The sequence below is a fragment of the Pistacia vera genome, unplaced genomic scaffold (genome assembly GCF_008641045.1).
Source record: "Pistacia vera cultivar Batoury unplaced genomic scaffold, PisVer_v2 Contig190, whole genome shotgun sequence".
Taxonomy (NCBI): Eukaryota; Viridiplantae; Streptophyta; class Magnoliopsida; order Sapindales; family Anacardiaceae; genus Pistacia; species Pistacia vera.
The window spans coordinates 2816501-2832293 of NW_022195991.1; the positions used below are offsets into that span (position 1 = coordinate 2816501).

Genomic DNA, 15793 nt, shown 5'->3' on the forward strand with positions numbered 1-15793 from the left:
AAAGGGGTATATGAAATGCCACAAAAGGAGGTCAGGCTCTGACAACCATTCCCTCAGTATTCAAAATCATAAAACAGGATTGGTTTCGAGCTGCTCTGAAATTTCTCCAGGATGTTCTTCAAAAATCCCTAAATTCATCATCATTTTTGCAGCTGTCTTATCTTCCTTATATCGCAAAAACAGCATCATAGAGAAGAACCACGCTTCGTTGGTTCTGAAGGTGGCAAGCATAATCTTTTCCATTTTCTCCAGGAAACCCGATATATCTATGCTTGATCTCATCTCCAGTGCTCTTTCTTTCCTGCAGTACCTTGTCTATGACGTCGTTCAACTGCTCTTGTCTGCAAAAGCTGCACAGTTTGAAGAAGTAATTAAAATTACCTAAAGAACAAGATTATAGAAATTGACCATGTCATTTCAAACTAATACAATGCAGCAATGTTTCTATAAGTATTTCGTGTCATCATTCTTTTACTAGTATGGCTTTTGAAGAATGTATTTTTTTGTCTAAAATTTATTCTTCGACTTTTCTACAAGGCCAATTAAGTTAACGATTGCAATTTTATTCATCTCACCAGATTGAACATTCCAGTGGTGCAGACAGAGAAGCAAGTCTGTGATCATAATACCATATGTTCTTCTCGTCAAATTTTTTTGAAAGCTTCTTGGATAATTTTCCTGTAATTGTTAAAGTAAAACTGGGCAGGTAACATGGCGTTACTTCTCAAATATCAAAGGATAGTTAAAGTATATCATTGTTTTGCAATTCCCATATAACAATGGATCCAAAAAAGAACCAGTGTCTTGAGTAAATAATCTCAGGAAAATTTTGAAAAACAGTGGAATATTAAACCTAACAAAGATAAGGTTGAGATAGATTACCATTCTAAGCTTGGAACATAATGATCTTAATGTTACGAATGACACAATATGCTTCTCAGCTAAGGCATTGCTAATCTTTTGAGAACATTCTGCAGTAACTGGGCGAATTGTGCTTGGCCCAACTCTTCTCGCCTCAGCTCCATGTTTCTTTAAGATGTCATTTATCAGAGGAAATCTGTCAACAGTAATTTCAGTGTATCAATTCTCTTATGAAATAAGACAATCCTAAATATTTACATCCAAAAAAAGTCCCTCAAATTGAACCTAGAATTTGATGGTAATCATGGTTCTAGGAGCTATAACAGGCATACATGGGAATACTATTATCATATTGCCAGAAAATATAATATTGCGGACGTTCTTTGCATGAAATGCTGATGGGAATATCGGCCTCACTTATAAATCAATGTAACATCCCAAAATAGACCTCTAAATGAATTGGCAGAATAGTTTGAACAGTTACTGACACTTAATCTAATTTCTACTATCATAATCTATATAGAGATCTTTCACCATACATAAAAGAGGTGAGAAAAAAAGAAGATTTTGGTACATTTTTAAAGCACTGCTTTTACTAATATAAGTTTAAAGCAAATGCTGCTGATGCATTGAGAAAAAGAAATATTTTGACAACCTGAGTAACTAGATTATAATAAACAATAAACAATGAAAATGCTACTTGATCTTCAAGTAAAGGACCCATTTACGATCATTTAGCCTTTGTAAGAACATACTTAAGACAAAACAAACCTGAAAGGAGGGACACCAATTCAACTCCCATATGAAGAAGGAGCTGTGATCTGAGACTTGAAATCTTTCCCTTATCTCTGTATCCAATCAGTGAAGAGATTCTCAGCTAGCATGGCGAATCATCTTCGTCTTCCAAAAACACCTCAGGTGTCTTCCCATCCAACACGACACCAACAGCGGATCCTCTAAAACAAAGATAATTCATCATCAACACTTCCAATCATCAAAACACCCAATAACAAAAAAAAAAAAAAAAAAAAAAAAAAAAAAAAGAGGAAAGAAAGAAAAGAAAATCATTTCCCTTCCTTATGGTTTGATCTAATTACCAAATTTGAAATTCATCACTTTAGAGTTGACGATGATTTCTGAAACTTAAAAGATAACTTTTTACTAATTTCAAACTAGATGCTTCACTTGTAATTAGGGTAAGCATTAGGAAAATGAAAATTCGAAACTAAAGCAATCAAGTTCAGTTATATGATGAATACCTTTGTACATCGGCAATGGCAGGAGGTAATTTGTGACCAACTTGGAGGCGTGATCTCTGTCCAGTTCTTTACTTCGGAAATTGACGTCATCATCTGAAACGGCGGCACGTTTGAGAGCCGACGACTTGAGGTTTGAGGCAATGAGAGGCCGAGAGAGAGGGGAAGCTTTTGAGTCAGCGAATCGAGGACGTGAGCCAGTGAGGACGGTGGCGTCGGAGGCCGGCAGTGCGAGAGGAAGAGAGGAGTATCGGAGAAGTTGGGTACCGTCGACGAGCGTCAAACCTCCTTCGGACATTTTGAGAGGTGATGGGGTTATGAAAAAGTTTTGAGTTTTAGGACAGTGAAGACTAGGAATTGAACTGGTCTGTGTGTCGGTAAAAACACTTTGTTTGTTTGGCACTTTGATTTCAACGAATTTCTTTATTGCCCTTTGTTTCTTTATTTCATTTTTTTTGAAAGTTATATTTTTAAATGGTAAGTTTGATTTTTTGTTTTCTTCTTGAAGAAAAATCACCAGACATTAAATGTCAGAAATTACAAGCCTTCGATAATTATAAATCAAAATAATAACCTATTTTTTTAATTTTTTTTATAACTAACGTGTTCGTAATCAGTTACACATACCTTAACTACTATTCGGGACCTTAAAACTACTGTATTAGATAAAAACTTCAATTACCACTTAATTAGCAATCGGAATAGATTAAACTTAAGGTTTTCTGAGTATACACTCAAAGTCCATTGAACCAGGTGGTCATCCAGAGGTTGGTTATATAAAACCTTTTAGTTCAACCAAAATTTGACAAAATTGTAGGATGAGGATGACTATTCTAACTTGTCATTATTATGTTTTGCTTCAACATTCGGTAGGTTTTGAGTTGTTTTCATTTAAAGTAGAAACAATTTTCTTAGGAAATAAGGAAAAAAACACAATTTACCAAGAAATAAACAACAGGGTAAGGGCAGGTTGTGTAATTAATGGCTAAACTAAGGCCAAAGTAAACCCAGACTAGGGACTTCGTGCCTGGTGGGACCAATGGTTATGTATGATGGGTCCGTTAATAAGTCTTCCCGTTCTAACGCGTTACGGCATTGATTTTCTCAAAGTGCCTGGATTACGTGGACCCAAGCCCACAGTATTAACGTGAGCACGGGGCCACAAACTGCAGGCTTCATCAACGATTCTAATAAGGTGGTCTTTGCTTAATCTCAAAGATAGGGATCTATTGTCATTTTGCTTAATTTAGGTGAATAGATTCTTCCTGCCTGGGTATATATGGTACATTTTTGTGTGATCTTGTGTTTTAAATGGACCCAAGTTATCAAAAAAGTTAAAAAGGTTAATAATAATGGATGTTTGTATACTTTATGAAAATAAATAAACAATCACTTACGAGGGTAATAAATTTTATTGTGTACGTATAATTTTTTTTTTCAAAATTTAATATTTATTATAAGCCTGTGATTCAACGTTACGATTCATGTTTATACTAAATTTATGTGTAATATTCTAAGTTTTGTTTGTTTTAGCTATTGCCATTAAGATGTGGTCATGACTTAAGATGAAGATGGGTAGATTTTAGATCCCAAATTCTCATTTTGGATGTACCCTTCAGAACCGGCATTTGAATTAGTTTAATTTAATCTATTTGAATTATGTCTCAAGTACGTAATGCCTTTTGAAATTCTTACTTAGATGATGAATTACGATTGAATTAGTCAAAAATAACAAACATAAGTAATGCTGATGCATGCCCTATTTATTTATAAGAGAAGCAACACTTGGTGGGATTTCACACCACCAATTGTATAGTATTAAGCCTAAGGACTCCCTTCCCTATCAGGTCAGTCTTTTAGATTAAATTTCCTTTGAGTTTGAGTTCTAACCATTGGTGTTTTCATTGAGAGTTGGGTTACGGAAATGCTTACCTATAGGCTAGATAATTAAGATACGATGCTCTCTCCTTGGAGGGGGGTGTTGCATCAAAAACTTATAGGTGATAAGCCATCCAAGGTCAGACCAATTTTGGGTTGTGCTCTTCTGAGCTTAAGTTCTAACAAATATATTATATAAATTTAAGAAACAAAAAATATTATGTGGGCTCTTCTTTGGGCTTAAGTTCTAACCAAATATCCATGATAAATATTAAGAAACGAGAAAATGTTCCAAGAAGGTGCTACATCGAATACTTATAGGTTCGTAAAACTGCAAAGGTCGGAGAAGCTTTTAGGTTGAGCCCTTCCTGGACCTTAAGTTCTAACAATATCTATGATAAATATAAGAAATGAGGAAACATTCATATTATACAGTATTGATGTGGAGTGACATAATACTCGTGTGGTATTTTAGATTTTTTTTTCCAGAATCAAAATCTTGTAACATTGCTGAATTAAAAATGTATTTAATATCATGCTAGTATATATATTTTGTAAAAAAAATTTACAACTTATAATTAACAAGATCAAACTGAGTTTTAAACCATCTGAACATCACCAAGAGACTTGAAGTGGCATATGAAAATCATCCGCATCATAAATAGAATTGTTCTTAGAATTCTGAAATCTCATCCCATCACCAACAACGCAAAAGCTTCTTCCCAGCACGACCTCATCGCCAATTGCAGTTCCTCCTCAGCATTCTAAGCGGCACTATTGCCCTGATCAACCAACAAATAAGGCTCGTCGTAGAAATGTTCAAGCATATTACAAACGCAGCCCTGCTACTGATTCCCATTTGCTTGAATCCTGCTGAAGTTCTACCGTTTTGAAGTCCGTTGTAGCCCAATGTACTTCTCCCAATCGGGCACCATGTAGAAGAGGTGCATAATTGGGGTACGGCAAAAACCCGGTCAGGATGCGCCTAGGGTTCGGTGAGGGCGTGAGTATGGATGAGGGCCATCGGATCATCGCGAGTTGTAAAAGTTTAAGCTTGTTATGTAGCACCCATAGTGTACCATGGTACACTTCCTGAGATTATTCCCATTAGATTGCTGCCCAGCCTGTACATCCTGTTTCAGTTCAACATTGTAGTTAAACAAACTAAAAAAACTTTTAAATTTAAACATAATTATTTTGAATTTTTTATTCACAATCACTAAATTAAAACTTTAAAATTTATTGATAATATTTTTTGTTCAATACAATTATAATTTTAATATTATCGGATACAAAAATAGGAAATCATACCAACGTAAGGAAAACCACTAAAAATCTAAATTTTAAATTAAATTAAATAAATAAGCTAAATAGAATATGATTCATGAGGTAACAAGAATTTTCCCATATCAAAAACCTTAATTCATTAGTTTGTATAAAATGCGTTTTTATTTAGTTGATTAAAATTTCATTTATTTTGCTTTAGGGATCTTAGGATGTGGAATCAAGTTGTACATGATGGGCTTATTTGCAATCTAAAATTTCGTTTAGTTTCTTTTAGACTCAATTATGGATTGGGTAAATAGTATTCAATATTGTTTTGTATTAAACTTATTTGAGGGGGTAATTGCAAATATAATTAAAATTCTGGGTCCAAGCGGGCGCTTGGGCAATACATTGGCTCTGCCAGAATAATAATCATAATTATTTATCTGAGGTAATTGAGGATTGGATCGTGAGGGTTATAAAGTAAATTGACTGCAGCAGGAGTATGCAAACGAGACCAGTGATCATGCCTGAACAGCGCCAATGACAGAAGGTTTCCAAAGAAGAAATATCAAGGAGGAGCAACGTCAGCAGGCTAGTAGCAGTGCATACGTGGGTGTAAGAACGGCCAGAGAGCATCTGCACGACAGCAAAGGTGCTCACGTTAATCCCTCCACCCCATCACAGTAAGCCTGCACCTGCAAGCATCATAATAATATGTGTGGCGGGAACATCTCTCGATCCTTGTTGCGCTCGGCCCCACCTACAGAAGTAATTTTTTTTTTTGTAAAATAAAATTTTCAAATGACGTTATATGCTATTATGATATCATATATCTTCTGTTTTTTATTAAATTAAATAATTCATTTTTTTTTTAAAGGAATCTATTAATGGTTGTAAGTATAATGTAATTCTATGCAGTGCCCAAATAATTTAAAAGAGTATGTATTGACTCCCCATATTTTTTATCTCGGTAGACATCAATTTTATTAATTTTTTAATACAATTTATTCATTATTCGTTAATTAAATTATTAAATAAGCTAAAATATGATAGTATGTAAAAAATTTAATTCCTCTTTTAACTTAACCTATTTAATAAACCTAATTTTATTTTAACCAATGAAAATATACTTTATGAAATTGAAAGAATTGATCTAGATCATGTAATTACTAAATTCTTTGCTTATTATTTTCTTTTTAATTTTTCTATACTTTTTTCTTCTTGCATTTCCCAAAATTTATAAGACAATGCATTCAAATTTCTTAAGTACTTATGGTTTGGGAAAGTAGAAAACATATATTAGTGAATTTTAGATAAAATTAGGTGAACGTGGTGGTTAGTGATGAGTTTTATAAAATCTAGGCTCATCATTGATAAGGGTAGCGTACATAGGTTTATTAATATAATAGAGGGGTGGTTAATGAATAATAATTTATATTATTTTTTATCACATGATTAATATGGAAGGAATCTGTGGAGGAATCATATCTTTCCTTGATGTGAACGAAACTACAAAACAAAATTATTTTGTTAACAATAGGAAAATTATTTATTATTAATTTTGACAAAAGCAAGTGGGTTCATATTTGAATTCCTGCGTAGAGTAAACGACTTTTTCCCACCCGAAAAATAGCTTAATGACACTTCCCACCTTCAAACTTTTAAAATACTGCTTTTCCCACCCAAAACACAAATCTGTTAGTAATTTTTATTGTGAAAAAGGGTAAGATGGTCAAAACTTGTTAAAAAGAAGGGCAAAATGGTCATATTATCATTTTAGCTAGATACCTTTCCAAACCCTAACTGCCAGTTTAAGCGGTTTGACATGATTTTGGCGCTGTTGATCAACGTCGACTTCACCCTAAGCTTCCCCATCATTCACTCACAAAAACCCCTCACTTTCCCACCACATCGAGCACGCCAATTGTTGGTTTTTTTGTTCTCACGACCGTTGAGCTACCAGGCTAGATTCCAACCGATTTGGTTGCTGAAAATTCCACTTGAGCCACCTACAACATCAGCGACACCCCCCCCCCCCCCCCCCCCCCCCCCCCCCCCCCCCCCCCCCCCCCTTTCTCTCCCTAGACCTTGGTTGTTCACTGTTCATCTGATGTCAACCATTCAACAAAAGGAATGAACCACAGTCACGGGCAATTAGAGAGCTATCACGGTTCAAATTATTAGGGCTATTGAATAAGAATGACCAGTGATTCGTTTGATGGTAGAGGGTTAGATTGTGGTGGTTGGAGTTGATCGGAATCGCACGTAAAAGTTTAATTTGCGGTGGCTGGCAATCAGGGATTGAAATTTGGTGGGGTTATTTTTGTCTTTGTAATCAATATTATTGTATTTAAAGAGAATTATCAACAGAATTTGTGTTTTGGTTGGTAAAATGATATTTTAAAAGTCTTAGCATGGGAAAGTGTAATTAAACCATTTTTTGGGTGGGGAAAAGTCATTATCTCCTGCATATTCTAAAGACTTCTAATTGAATTGGATCACATTTCTAAGAGTAATACTATACTTAACGAAATTTTAGAAAGATCTCCATACAAAGTAATGTGGCAAAAAATGAATGGAAGAATAAATTTAATAAGTTTGACTTTTTGTTTCACTCTTTCATTCATATTTTACTACCTTATTTTGTATGAAAATAAGATTTATTTGTAAGTATAGTATTATTACATCTCTAATTATTTATAAAAATTATTGGAAAAAGAAAAAAAAAAGAAAAAGAAAAAAAAAGGGTTTCTTCTCTCATAATAATGGATGAAAACAACACAAGTGATATTATATATGGTAATAGGAAATAAGGCTACAGGCTTTGTGGCCGTGTAATTTGTCTGCTCTGTGTGTGTGTGTGTGTGCGCGCGCGCAAGTGTGTTGGGTCTATATATAGCACGCAGGAGCCAGTGTTAAGGGCGCTTCATTCACTTCTTTATCTTTTATCTTCTTCACATTCTCTCTTGCCTTATATTCTCCATCTTCTGTCACTCCCGAGTTTCAGTCTTTTCAGGTAAAAATCTCATCTTGCTTTTCCTCACTTTGTTTCGCTGCTTTGTTTTTGTGATATTTTTTTGTCTCTGTTTCGCTTTTCTTGTGATTTTAAGCTTGCATTTTTGTGGGTATGTTGTGAATTCTTTGTTTAGATGCTATGTTGGTCGCATTGATTGAGATCCTCTTGTTTATGTTGTCTCTGTGGGGTTGTTGTTCTCTTGTTCAGTTAAGATACGGGAAGTGACAAAGAGTAGAAGGCCGGAAAATCTGAAAAATTGGATTGTTTCTGCATGTATTTTATTTCATTAATTTCTTGTGTTTTAAGCATTTTAGGGGCTAGGGGTAATTTTTGTTTTTGTTTTTGTTTTTTGTATAGCGTTGTTCTTTTCGCTTGAATAAATTGTGTTCCTGAATCTTATTAATGTATTCTTCTAATTTGGCTCTATCCATGTTTTGTGCATGGATGTGAACTTTTTGTGAGTATATATACTGGGTTAATTTTCTTTAATTATTCTATTGTTTCAATTATGCTAATTCTCGGTGCGACTTTCTCCATTAGCTTTCTTAATCAGTTGTTGTTTTGATCCCCTAAGCTTGGCCATTGTCTGAAGATTGCATAAACTGGGGTGCTTTCACATGTTGGTTTAATGTCACTTAATTTTTTGAAAGCATAAAAATTTTGTATCTTTGTAGCAGTCTTTGTTTCTCAAGTGACTTACCAGCCAATTTGATTTACCATGCATTCAACTCTTTACATATCTCTGACCAATTTACAAATCTGCATACCACAGAATGGGAAGTAATGATGGAACCAACTATGGTGCATACACCTATGAGGCGCTTGAGAGGGAACCTTACTGGCCATCTGAGAAACTCCGGATCTCCATCACTGGGGCAGGTGGTTTTATTGCCTCCCACATTGCTCGTCGTTTGAAGAGTGAGGGCCATTACATTATTGCTTCTGACTGGAAGAAGAATGAGCACATGACTGAAGATATGTTCTGTCATGAATTTCACCTTGTTGACCTCAGGGTCATGGACAATTGCTTGAAGGTTACTCAGGGAGTTGACCATGTGTTTAACCTTGCTGCTGATATGGGTGGGATGGGCTTCATTCAGTCCAACCACTCTGTCATTATGTATAATAATACAATGATCAGCTTCAACATGCTTGAGGCCTCTAGGATCAACGGAGTTAAGAGGTTAGTGTATTGGATACAGTGTACCTTGGTATCATTATAGTGAAACTTACCATTTAAAAATTGAAATTGTTTTCCTTGCTTCAAATCTTTACAGTTCTATATTCCTGTTTGGGCAGGTTTTTCTATGCCTCTAGTGCATGCATCTACCCTGAATTTAAGCAGCTGGATACCAATGTGAGCTTGAAGGAGTCTGATGCCTGGCCTGCAGAGGTTTGTTACTTTCAGTGCTTAATAACTGTCAGATTGCCCTTTCCGCTAGATTAGTAAATAATGGACTTAATAATGATTTGTGTTTCTCCTCTTTCGGTTGTAGCCTCAAGATGCCTATGGCTTGGAGAAGCTTGCAACTGAGGAGCTTTGCAAGCACTATACTAAAGACTTTGGAATTGAGTGTCGTGTTGGAAGATTCCACAACATTTATGGTCCTTTTGGTACATGGAAAGGTAAGTCGTTTACTCAAGTGAGTATTTACACATATGGGTGTTTCTTTCTTGCCTTATTGATTGTAAATTTGTTGTTTTTTAATTTATCATAGGTGGAAGGGAAAAGGCTCCTGCTGCTTTTTGCAGAAAGGCTATCACTTCTATCGACAAGTTTGAGATGTGGGGTGATGGACTTCAGACCCGATCTTTCACCTTCATTGATGAATGTGTAGAAGGTGTGCTGAGGTATGCAATTGCTATTTTTGTTACTAATTTGGCTGAGGCTAGTATATCCTTCTCAAAGTCTTGCCTAAATTCTATAGATTCCATGGATCCACGGATCAGTGCATACGATTTTTATCTTAAAAACGTTAAGATTAGTTTAGCTTTTGGAAATTAATGGAGTACTTGAGATGTATATATGGATTTTTTAAACTTTTTCAAGAGATAGGTCTTATTCTTGATTACTAATTTTGATGGTTGGAGACCAGAGTTTGGAGGCTGAACATATTTTGTTTTTTAATCTATCACGTTTGGATCAGGGAAGCAACAAGTCTCTTGCCATAAGAGAAGAAAGTGGCTTTAATATGTTTGGTATTTTTGTTTGTCAGATGCTCTATGTTGCATCCTTAGGAATTATGCTGCCCTCAAACATAGCAAACATTTATTAACCCTGTTTTATGTTTACATGAAAAGCTCGTAACACTTTTTAACGCACCAACTTGAAGTTTTTACTTTTTTTTTCATTTTGAAGTTAACAGTTTTTAACTCCTTTCATTAATATACTATCTCCAAATTAATGTGTTTAGGTTGACAAAGTCAGACTTCCGTGAGCCAGTGAACATTGGAAGTGATGAGATGGTCAGCATGAATGAGATGGCTGAGATTGTTCTTAGCTTTGAGGACAAGAAGCTCCCTATTCATCACATTCCTGGCCCTGAGGGGGTTCGTGGCCGTAATTCAGACAATACATTGATTAAAGAGAAGCTTGGCTGGGCACCTACAATGAGGTTGAAGGTACTGAAACAATAATATTCTATTTTTTCCGGCCGTCTACTTACGCCCTTGTCCAGGAAAAAAATGTTTACCTTTTCTATAAGTTCAAATTTAAATGTGAGAAGTTGTAAATTAGAAGATAATTAAGAATTTCAAACCATGTCTTTTTGATTCAACTTCATATAAACTCATTTATTTACTCATGGCAAATCCTAATATTATGTAGGATGGGCTGAGAATTACATATTTCTGGATCAAGGACCAGATTGAGAAGGAGAAGTCTCAAGGTATTGACCTATCTATTTATGGGTCATCTAAGGTGGTTGGAACTCAAGCCCCAGTTCAGCTGGGTTCACTGCGTGCTGCTGATGGTAAGGAATGAAGTGGATAAGCGACATGGTTATTGTAGTTGCCCCCAGAAAAGCCAGGTTTTATTATTATGTCAATCGTAATGGCTTATGAAGGTATTTATGGTTATGGAGCTCTAGGAAGGTATTTTTGAGTATGTATCATTATTCATTTTGGTGTCTAGTTTGTACTATGTTACCTTGTGTAGGCGAAGGGAGAAGCTTTGATTGCTCCCACTGTATTTAATCTGGCTTTTTAAGAACGGCTACTACAGTTACCATCCTATGTTGTTGATTCAACGATTGTTTTTCAATAATAATTTCTACTTTTATTCAGAAAATTTTATACAGTTACCATCATGGTTACTTTAATGCTTTGCAGTCAGAGAGAGATGTTACTTGTGGTCTTTGGATGATGGTGATCGATTAGAAATGGATGCAAATTAGATTTTGTGTTATCACAATTTCATCCATCAGCATCAATTTTCTCCCATGAAACTTGGTCCACAGTGCTCAATAGCTACATCCACTTATCACAATGGATATTCTCTTATAATATTCCAAAACATCTGGACCACCTGATCTATGTTTGCAGTCCTGTGCTGGGTTTTGCCCTGCAGAGCTTAGGTTTGGTTGTTGCAACTTGCACCATTGCTTGGGGCATTCTACCTTCAGTCTTTGCTGAAGTTGCCTTCGCTACAAGTTGTTGGTGGCCTACCAACGGTTACATCCTGGTACCACGATATAAAGGAACTTTGGAGAATGGGAAGGGATGAAATTAGAGTCCTTAATTAAAGTGGCTAATTCTTGATGGTGAGAGCTGCTTGAGATTAAATGGTTCACAAAATCCCAGTGGATAATATCTCACGGTCATTGACGCAACCATTCAAACAAAAAGGACTAAACACGTCATGGGCAATTGGAGAGCTATCACAGTCCAAATGTTAGGGCTATTGAAGAGGAATGACCGATGATTCGTTGATGGTAGATGGTTTAGATTGTGATGGTTGGAGCATTGTTTTTAAAAATTGGACTAGAGGGCAACCCACTCTGAGGTGGGGTCATGGTTAAACCGGTCCAACCAATTGGACAGCCGGTTGAACCGATGGTTTAACAGGTTTAAAATCTAACAAAAACACCCCTGATAATACATCAGACCATGATCGTTTGATGGTAGAGGTTAGATTGTGATGGTTGGGAGCATTGTTTTAAAACTGGATCGCGAGGGCAACCCACTCTGATGGCCGGGTCACGGTTCAACGGTCCAATCAGTTGGACCGCCGATTGAACCGATGGTTTGACAGGTTTAATCTAACAAAAACACCCCTGTAAATACCATCAGACTATAGGTTTGAAATCTAGCAAACAAACTTTGGCCAAATGTAAATCGGCAATTGATTGGGAGAGCAGCGACGACACACCAGGAGGGTAGATCGGAATGGGGGAGGGCGAATCGGCAGCTAGCAAGTAGAGGCATCGCCGAAAAAGAAAATGGCAGATCGGTGGTGGAAGTCATGGTCGCGGTGGCTTTTTTGGTGAGATGACTGGATCTTCGTGAACGACAGTAAGGGAGTTGGGAGAAGGTAGATCGGTGGCTGAGGAAGCCTGTCGATGCGGAGAAAGCCGATCGACGTCGAAAAAATGGAAAAATCACGCGGCGACGGTGGATGCGAAACATCACGCGGCTTGGAGATGAAGCGTGACAGCGCCGGGAAAAGTCAGAACTCAGAGGGTGGTTTTTGACAGTAAGGGAAGGTGGAAGGTCGCCAGAAAAAGGAGGTCATTGCCGATTTGCATTTGGTCAAAGGGTGTGTTTGCTAGATTTGAAACCTTCAGGGACTGATGCGTAGTAATCGGGATGTGCTTGTTATATTTAAACTTGAAATAGTAAAAATAGTGACTCGACCCGGAGAAGGCCCGGGTCTCGGTCCGGTTTTTTAAAACAGCGGGTTGGCGTTGATCAGAATCACATGCAAAAGTTTAATTTGCGGTGGTGGCAATTAGGGATTGAAATTTGGTGAGGATATTTTGTCTTTGCAATCAACATTATGTATTTAAAGAGAATTATCAACGGAATTGTGTTTTGGTGGGGAAAGTGATATTTTAAAAGTTTCAGGGTCCAATGCATATTAAATTTTTTGGGTGGGGAAAAGTCGTTATCTCTGCATATTCTAAAGGCTTCTAATTGAATTGGATCACATCTCTTGAATAATTGTTTATAAAATTTGGAAAAGAAAAAAAAAAAAAAAAAAAAAAGGGTTTCTTTTCTCATAAAAATGAATGAAAACAACACAGTAATATTATATATGGTAATAGGCTACAAGCTTTTGTGGCCGTGTAATTTGTCGCTCTGTGTGTGTGGTGTGTGTGTGTGGGTGTGGCGCAAGTGTGTTGGGTCTATATTAGCACGCAGGAGCAGTGTTAAGAGCGCTTCATTCACTTCTTATTTTATCTTTTTCACATTCTCTCTTGCCTATTCTCATCTTCTGTCACTCCCGAGTTTCAGTCTTTTCAGGTAAAAATCTCATCTTGCTTTTCCTCACTTTGTTTCGCTGCTGTTTTTGTGATATTTTTTGTCTCTGTTTCGCTTTTCTTGTGATTTTAAGCTTGATTTTTGTGGGTATGTGTGAATTCTTTGTTTAGATGCTATGTTGGTCGCATTGATTGAGATCTCTTGTTGTTGTCTCTGTGGGGTGTTGTTCTTTTTCAGTTAAGATACTGGAAGTGACAAAGAGTAGAAGGCCGGAAAATCTGAAAAATTGGATTGTTTCTGCATTTTTTTTTCATTAATTTCTTGTGTTTAAGCATTTAGGGGCTAGGGGTAATTTGTTTTGTTTTGTTTTTGTATAGCGTTGTTCTTTTCCTTGAATAAATTGTGTTCCTGAATCTTATATGTATTCTTCTAATTTGGCTCTATCCATGTTTGTGCATGGATGTGAACTTTTTGTGAGTATATATACTGGGTTAATTTCTTTATTATTCATTGTTTGATTATGCTAATCCGGTGCGACTTTCTTCCCTGCTTTCTTAATCAGTTGTTGTTTGATCCCCTAAGCTTGGCCATTGTGAAGATTGCATAAACTGGGGTGCTTTCACATGTTGGGTAATGTCACTTAATTTTTTGAAAGCATAAAAAATTTGTATCTTTGTAGCAGTCTTTGTTTCTCAAGTGACTTACCAGCCAATTTGATTTACATTCATGTAACTCTTTACATCTCTGACCAATTTACAAATCTGCCACCACAGATGGGAAGTAATGATGGAACCAACTATGGTGCATACACCTATGAGGCGCTTGAGAGGGAACCTACTGGCCATCTGAGAAACTCCGGATCTCCATCACTGGGGCAGGTGGTTTTATTGCCTCCACATTGCTCGTCGTTTGAAGAGTGAGGGCCATTACATTATTGCTTCTGACTGGAAGAAGAATGAGCACATGACTGAAGATATGTTCTGTCATGAATTTCACCTTGTTGACCTCAGGGTCATGGACACATTGCTTGAAGGTTACCAGGGAGTTGACCAGTGTGTTAACCTTGCTGCTGATATGGGTGGGATGGGCTTCATTCAGTCCAACCACTCTGTCATTATGTATAATAATACAATGATCAGCTTCAACATGCTGAGGCCTCTAGGATCAACGGAGTTAAGAGGTTAGTGTATTGGATACAGTGTACCTTGGTACATTATAGTGAAACTACCATTTAAAAATTGAAATTGTTTTCCTTGCTTCAAATCTTTACAGTTCTATATTCCTGTTTGGGCAGGTTTTTCTATGCCTTAGTGCATGCATCTACCCTGAATTTAAGCAGCTGGATACCAATGTGAGCTTGAAGGAGTCTGTGCCTGGCCTGCAGAGTGTTGTTACTTTCAGTGCTAATAACCTCTAGATTGCCCTTTTTTCAAAACAAAAAGGAAAGTGCTTCTAAATTGTACATTTGTACTTGGTACTTGTTTGGGTAAAATTTAAAAAACGTGGTAGTGATTAGACAAGAAGAGGGGAGCTATAATCAGAAGCGGTTAAGCAAAAGCACTTTCGGAGCAGCTTCGGGTGGTCCCAACCAAACAGCGCTCTGGCTTTTAAGGCATTTTCCACGAATTTTCTTTCCACCCCACGTGTTCGGTGCCGTGCCACCCAGTCGCGGACTCGCGGCCATTCCTAACCCACATGAATGAGATAAATAAGTCCAAAACTTTGAATCTTTTCTTGGAAAAGTGCTTTTTAAATGAAAGGTAAATTTCCTTTTTATAAAAATAGTAAAACTTTGTTTTTTTCTTCTAATTTTTAAGAAATACATCAAGAAATGACATATTTTTGATAAATAAAAAGGTAAAGAAAGCATTTCATAATTGTTTCTCTACAAAATCTTGTGACCATAGCTTCATAAAGGGAAAATAAACATAATTTTTTTTTTTCATCTATATATTTAAGAAAAAAAAAATCTTAAATCTATAATATTGTATTTGAAATCTTAATTTATTGTCCACAAAAAAAGATAATAAACTATAAAATCATATATTGGGCACAAATTTTGAGATTAATACATCGGAGTTGTTATAATTGT

The 15793-nt window shown here is 36.3% G+C and overlaps 1 protein-coding gene across 1 annotated transcript; it reads left to right on the plus strand.

Annotated features, from left to right (window-relative positions):
• Positions 1 to 8127: 8127 nt before the first annotated feature.
• LOC116127273 (GDP-mannose 3,5-epimerase 2) lies at positions 8128 to 11564 on the plus strand. The gene is made up of 7 exons (XM_031412928.1): positions 8128 to 8280; positions 9053 to 9463; positions 9580 to 9673; positions 9777 to 9906; positions 9999 to 10131; positions 10695 to 10902; positions 11108 to 11564. The coding sequence occupies exons 2-7, from the start codon at positions 9054 to 9056 to the stop codon at positions 11261 to 11263; spliced, it is 1131 nt and encodes a 376-aa protein (XP_031268788.1). The 5' UTR covers positions 8128 to 8280; position 9053; the 3' UTR covers positions 11264 to 11564.
• The last annotated feature ends 4229 nt before the right edge of the window (positions 11565 to 15793 follow it).

Excerpts from the sequence above, each read along its gene's own strand:
- LOC116127273 (XM_031412928.1), top strand. The coding sequence starts at position 9,054 with ATGGGAAGTAATGATGGAACCAACTATGGTGCATACACCTATGAGGCG. Across the intron at positions 9,464-9,579 it reads AGGATCAACGGAGTTAAGAG|GTTTTTCTATGCCTCTAGTG; the intron begins GTTAGTGTATTG and ends CTGTTTGGGCAG. Across the intron at positions 9,907-9,998 it reads TCCTTTTGGTACATGGAAAG|GTGGAAGGGAAAAGGCTCCT; the intron begins GTAAGTCGTTTA and ends AATTTATCATAG.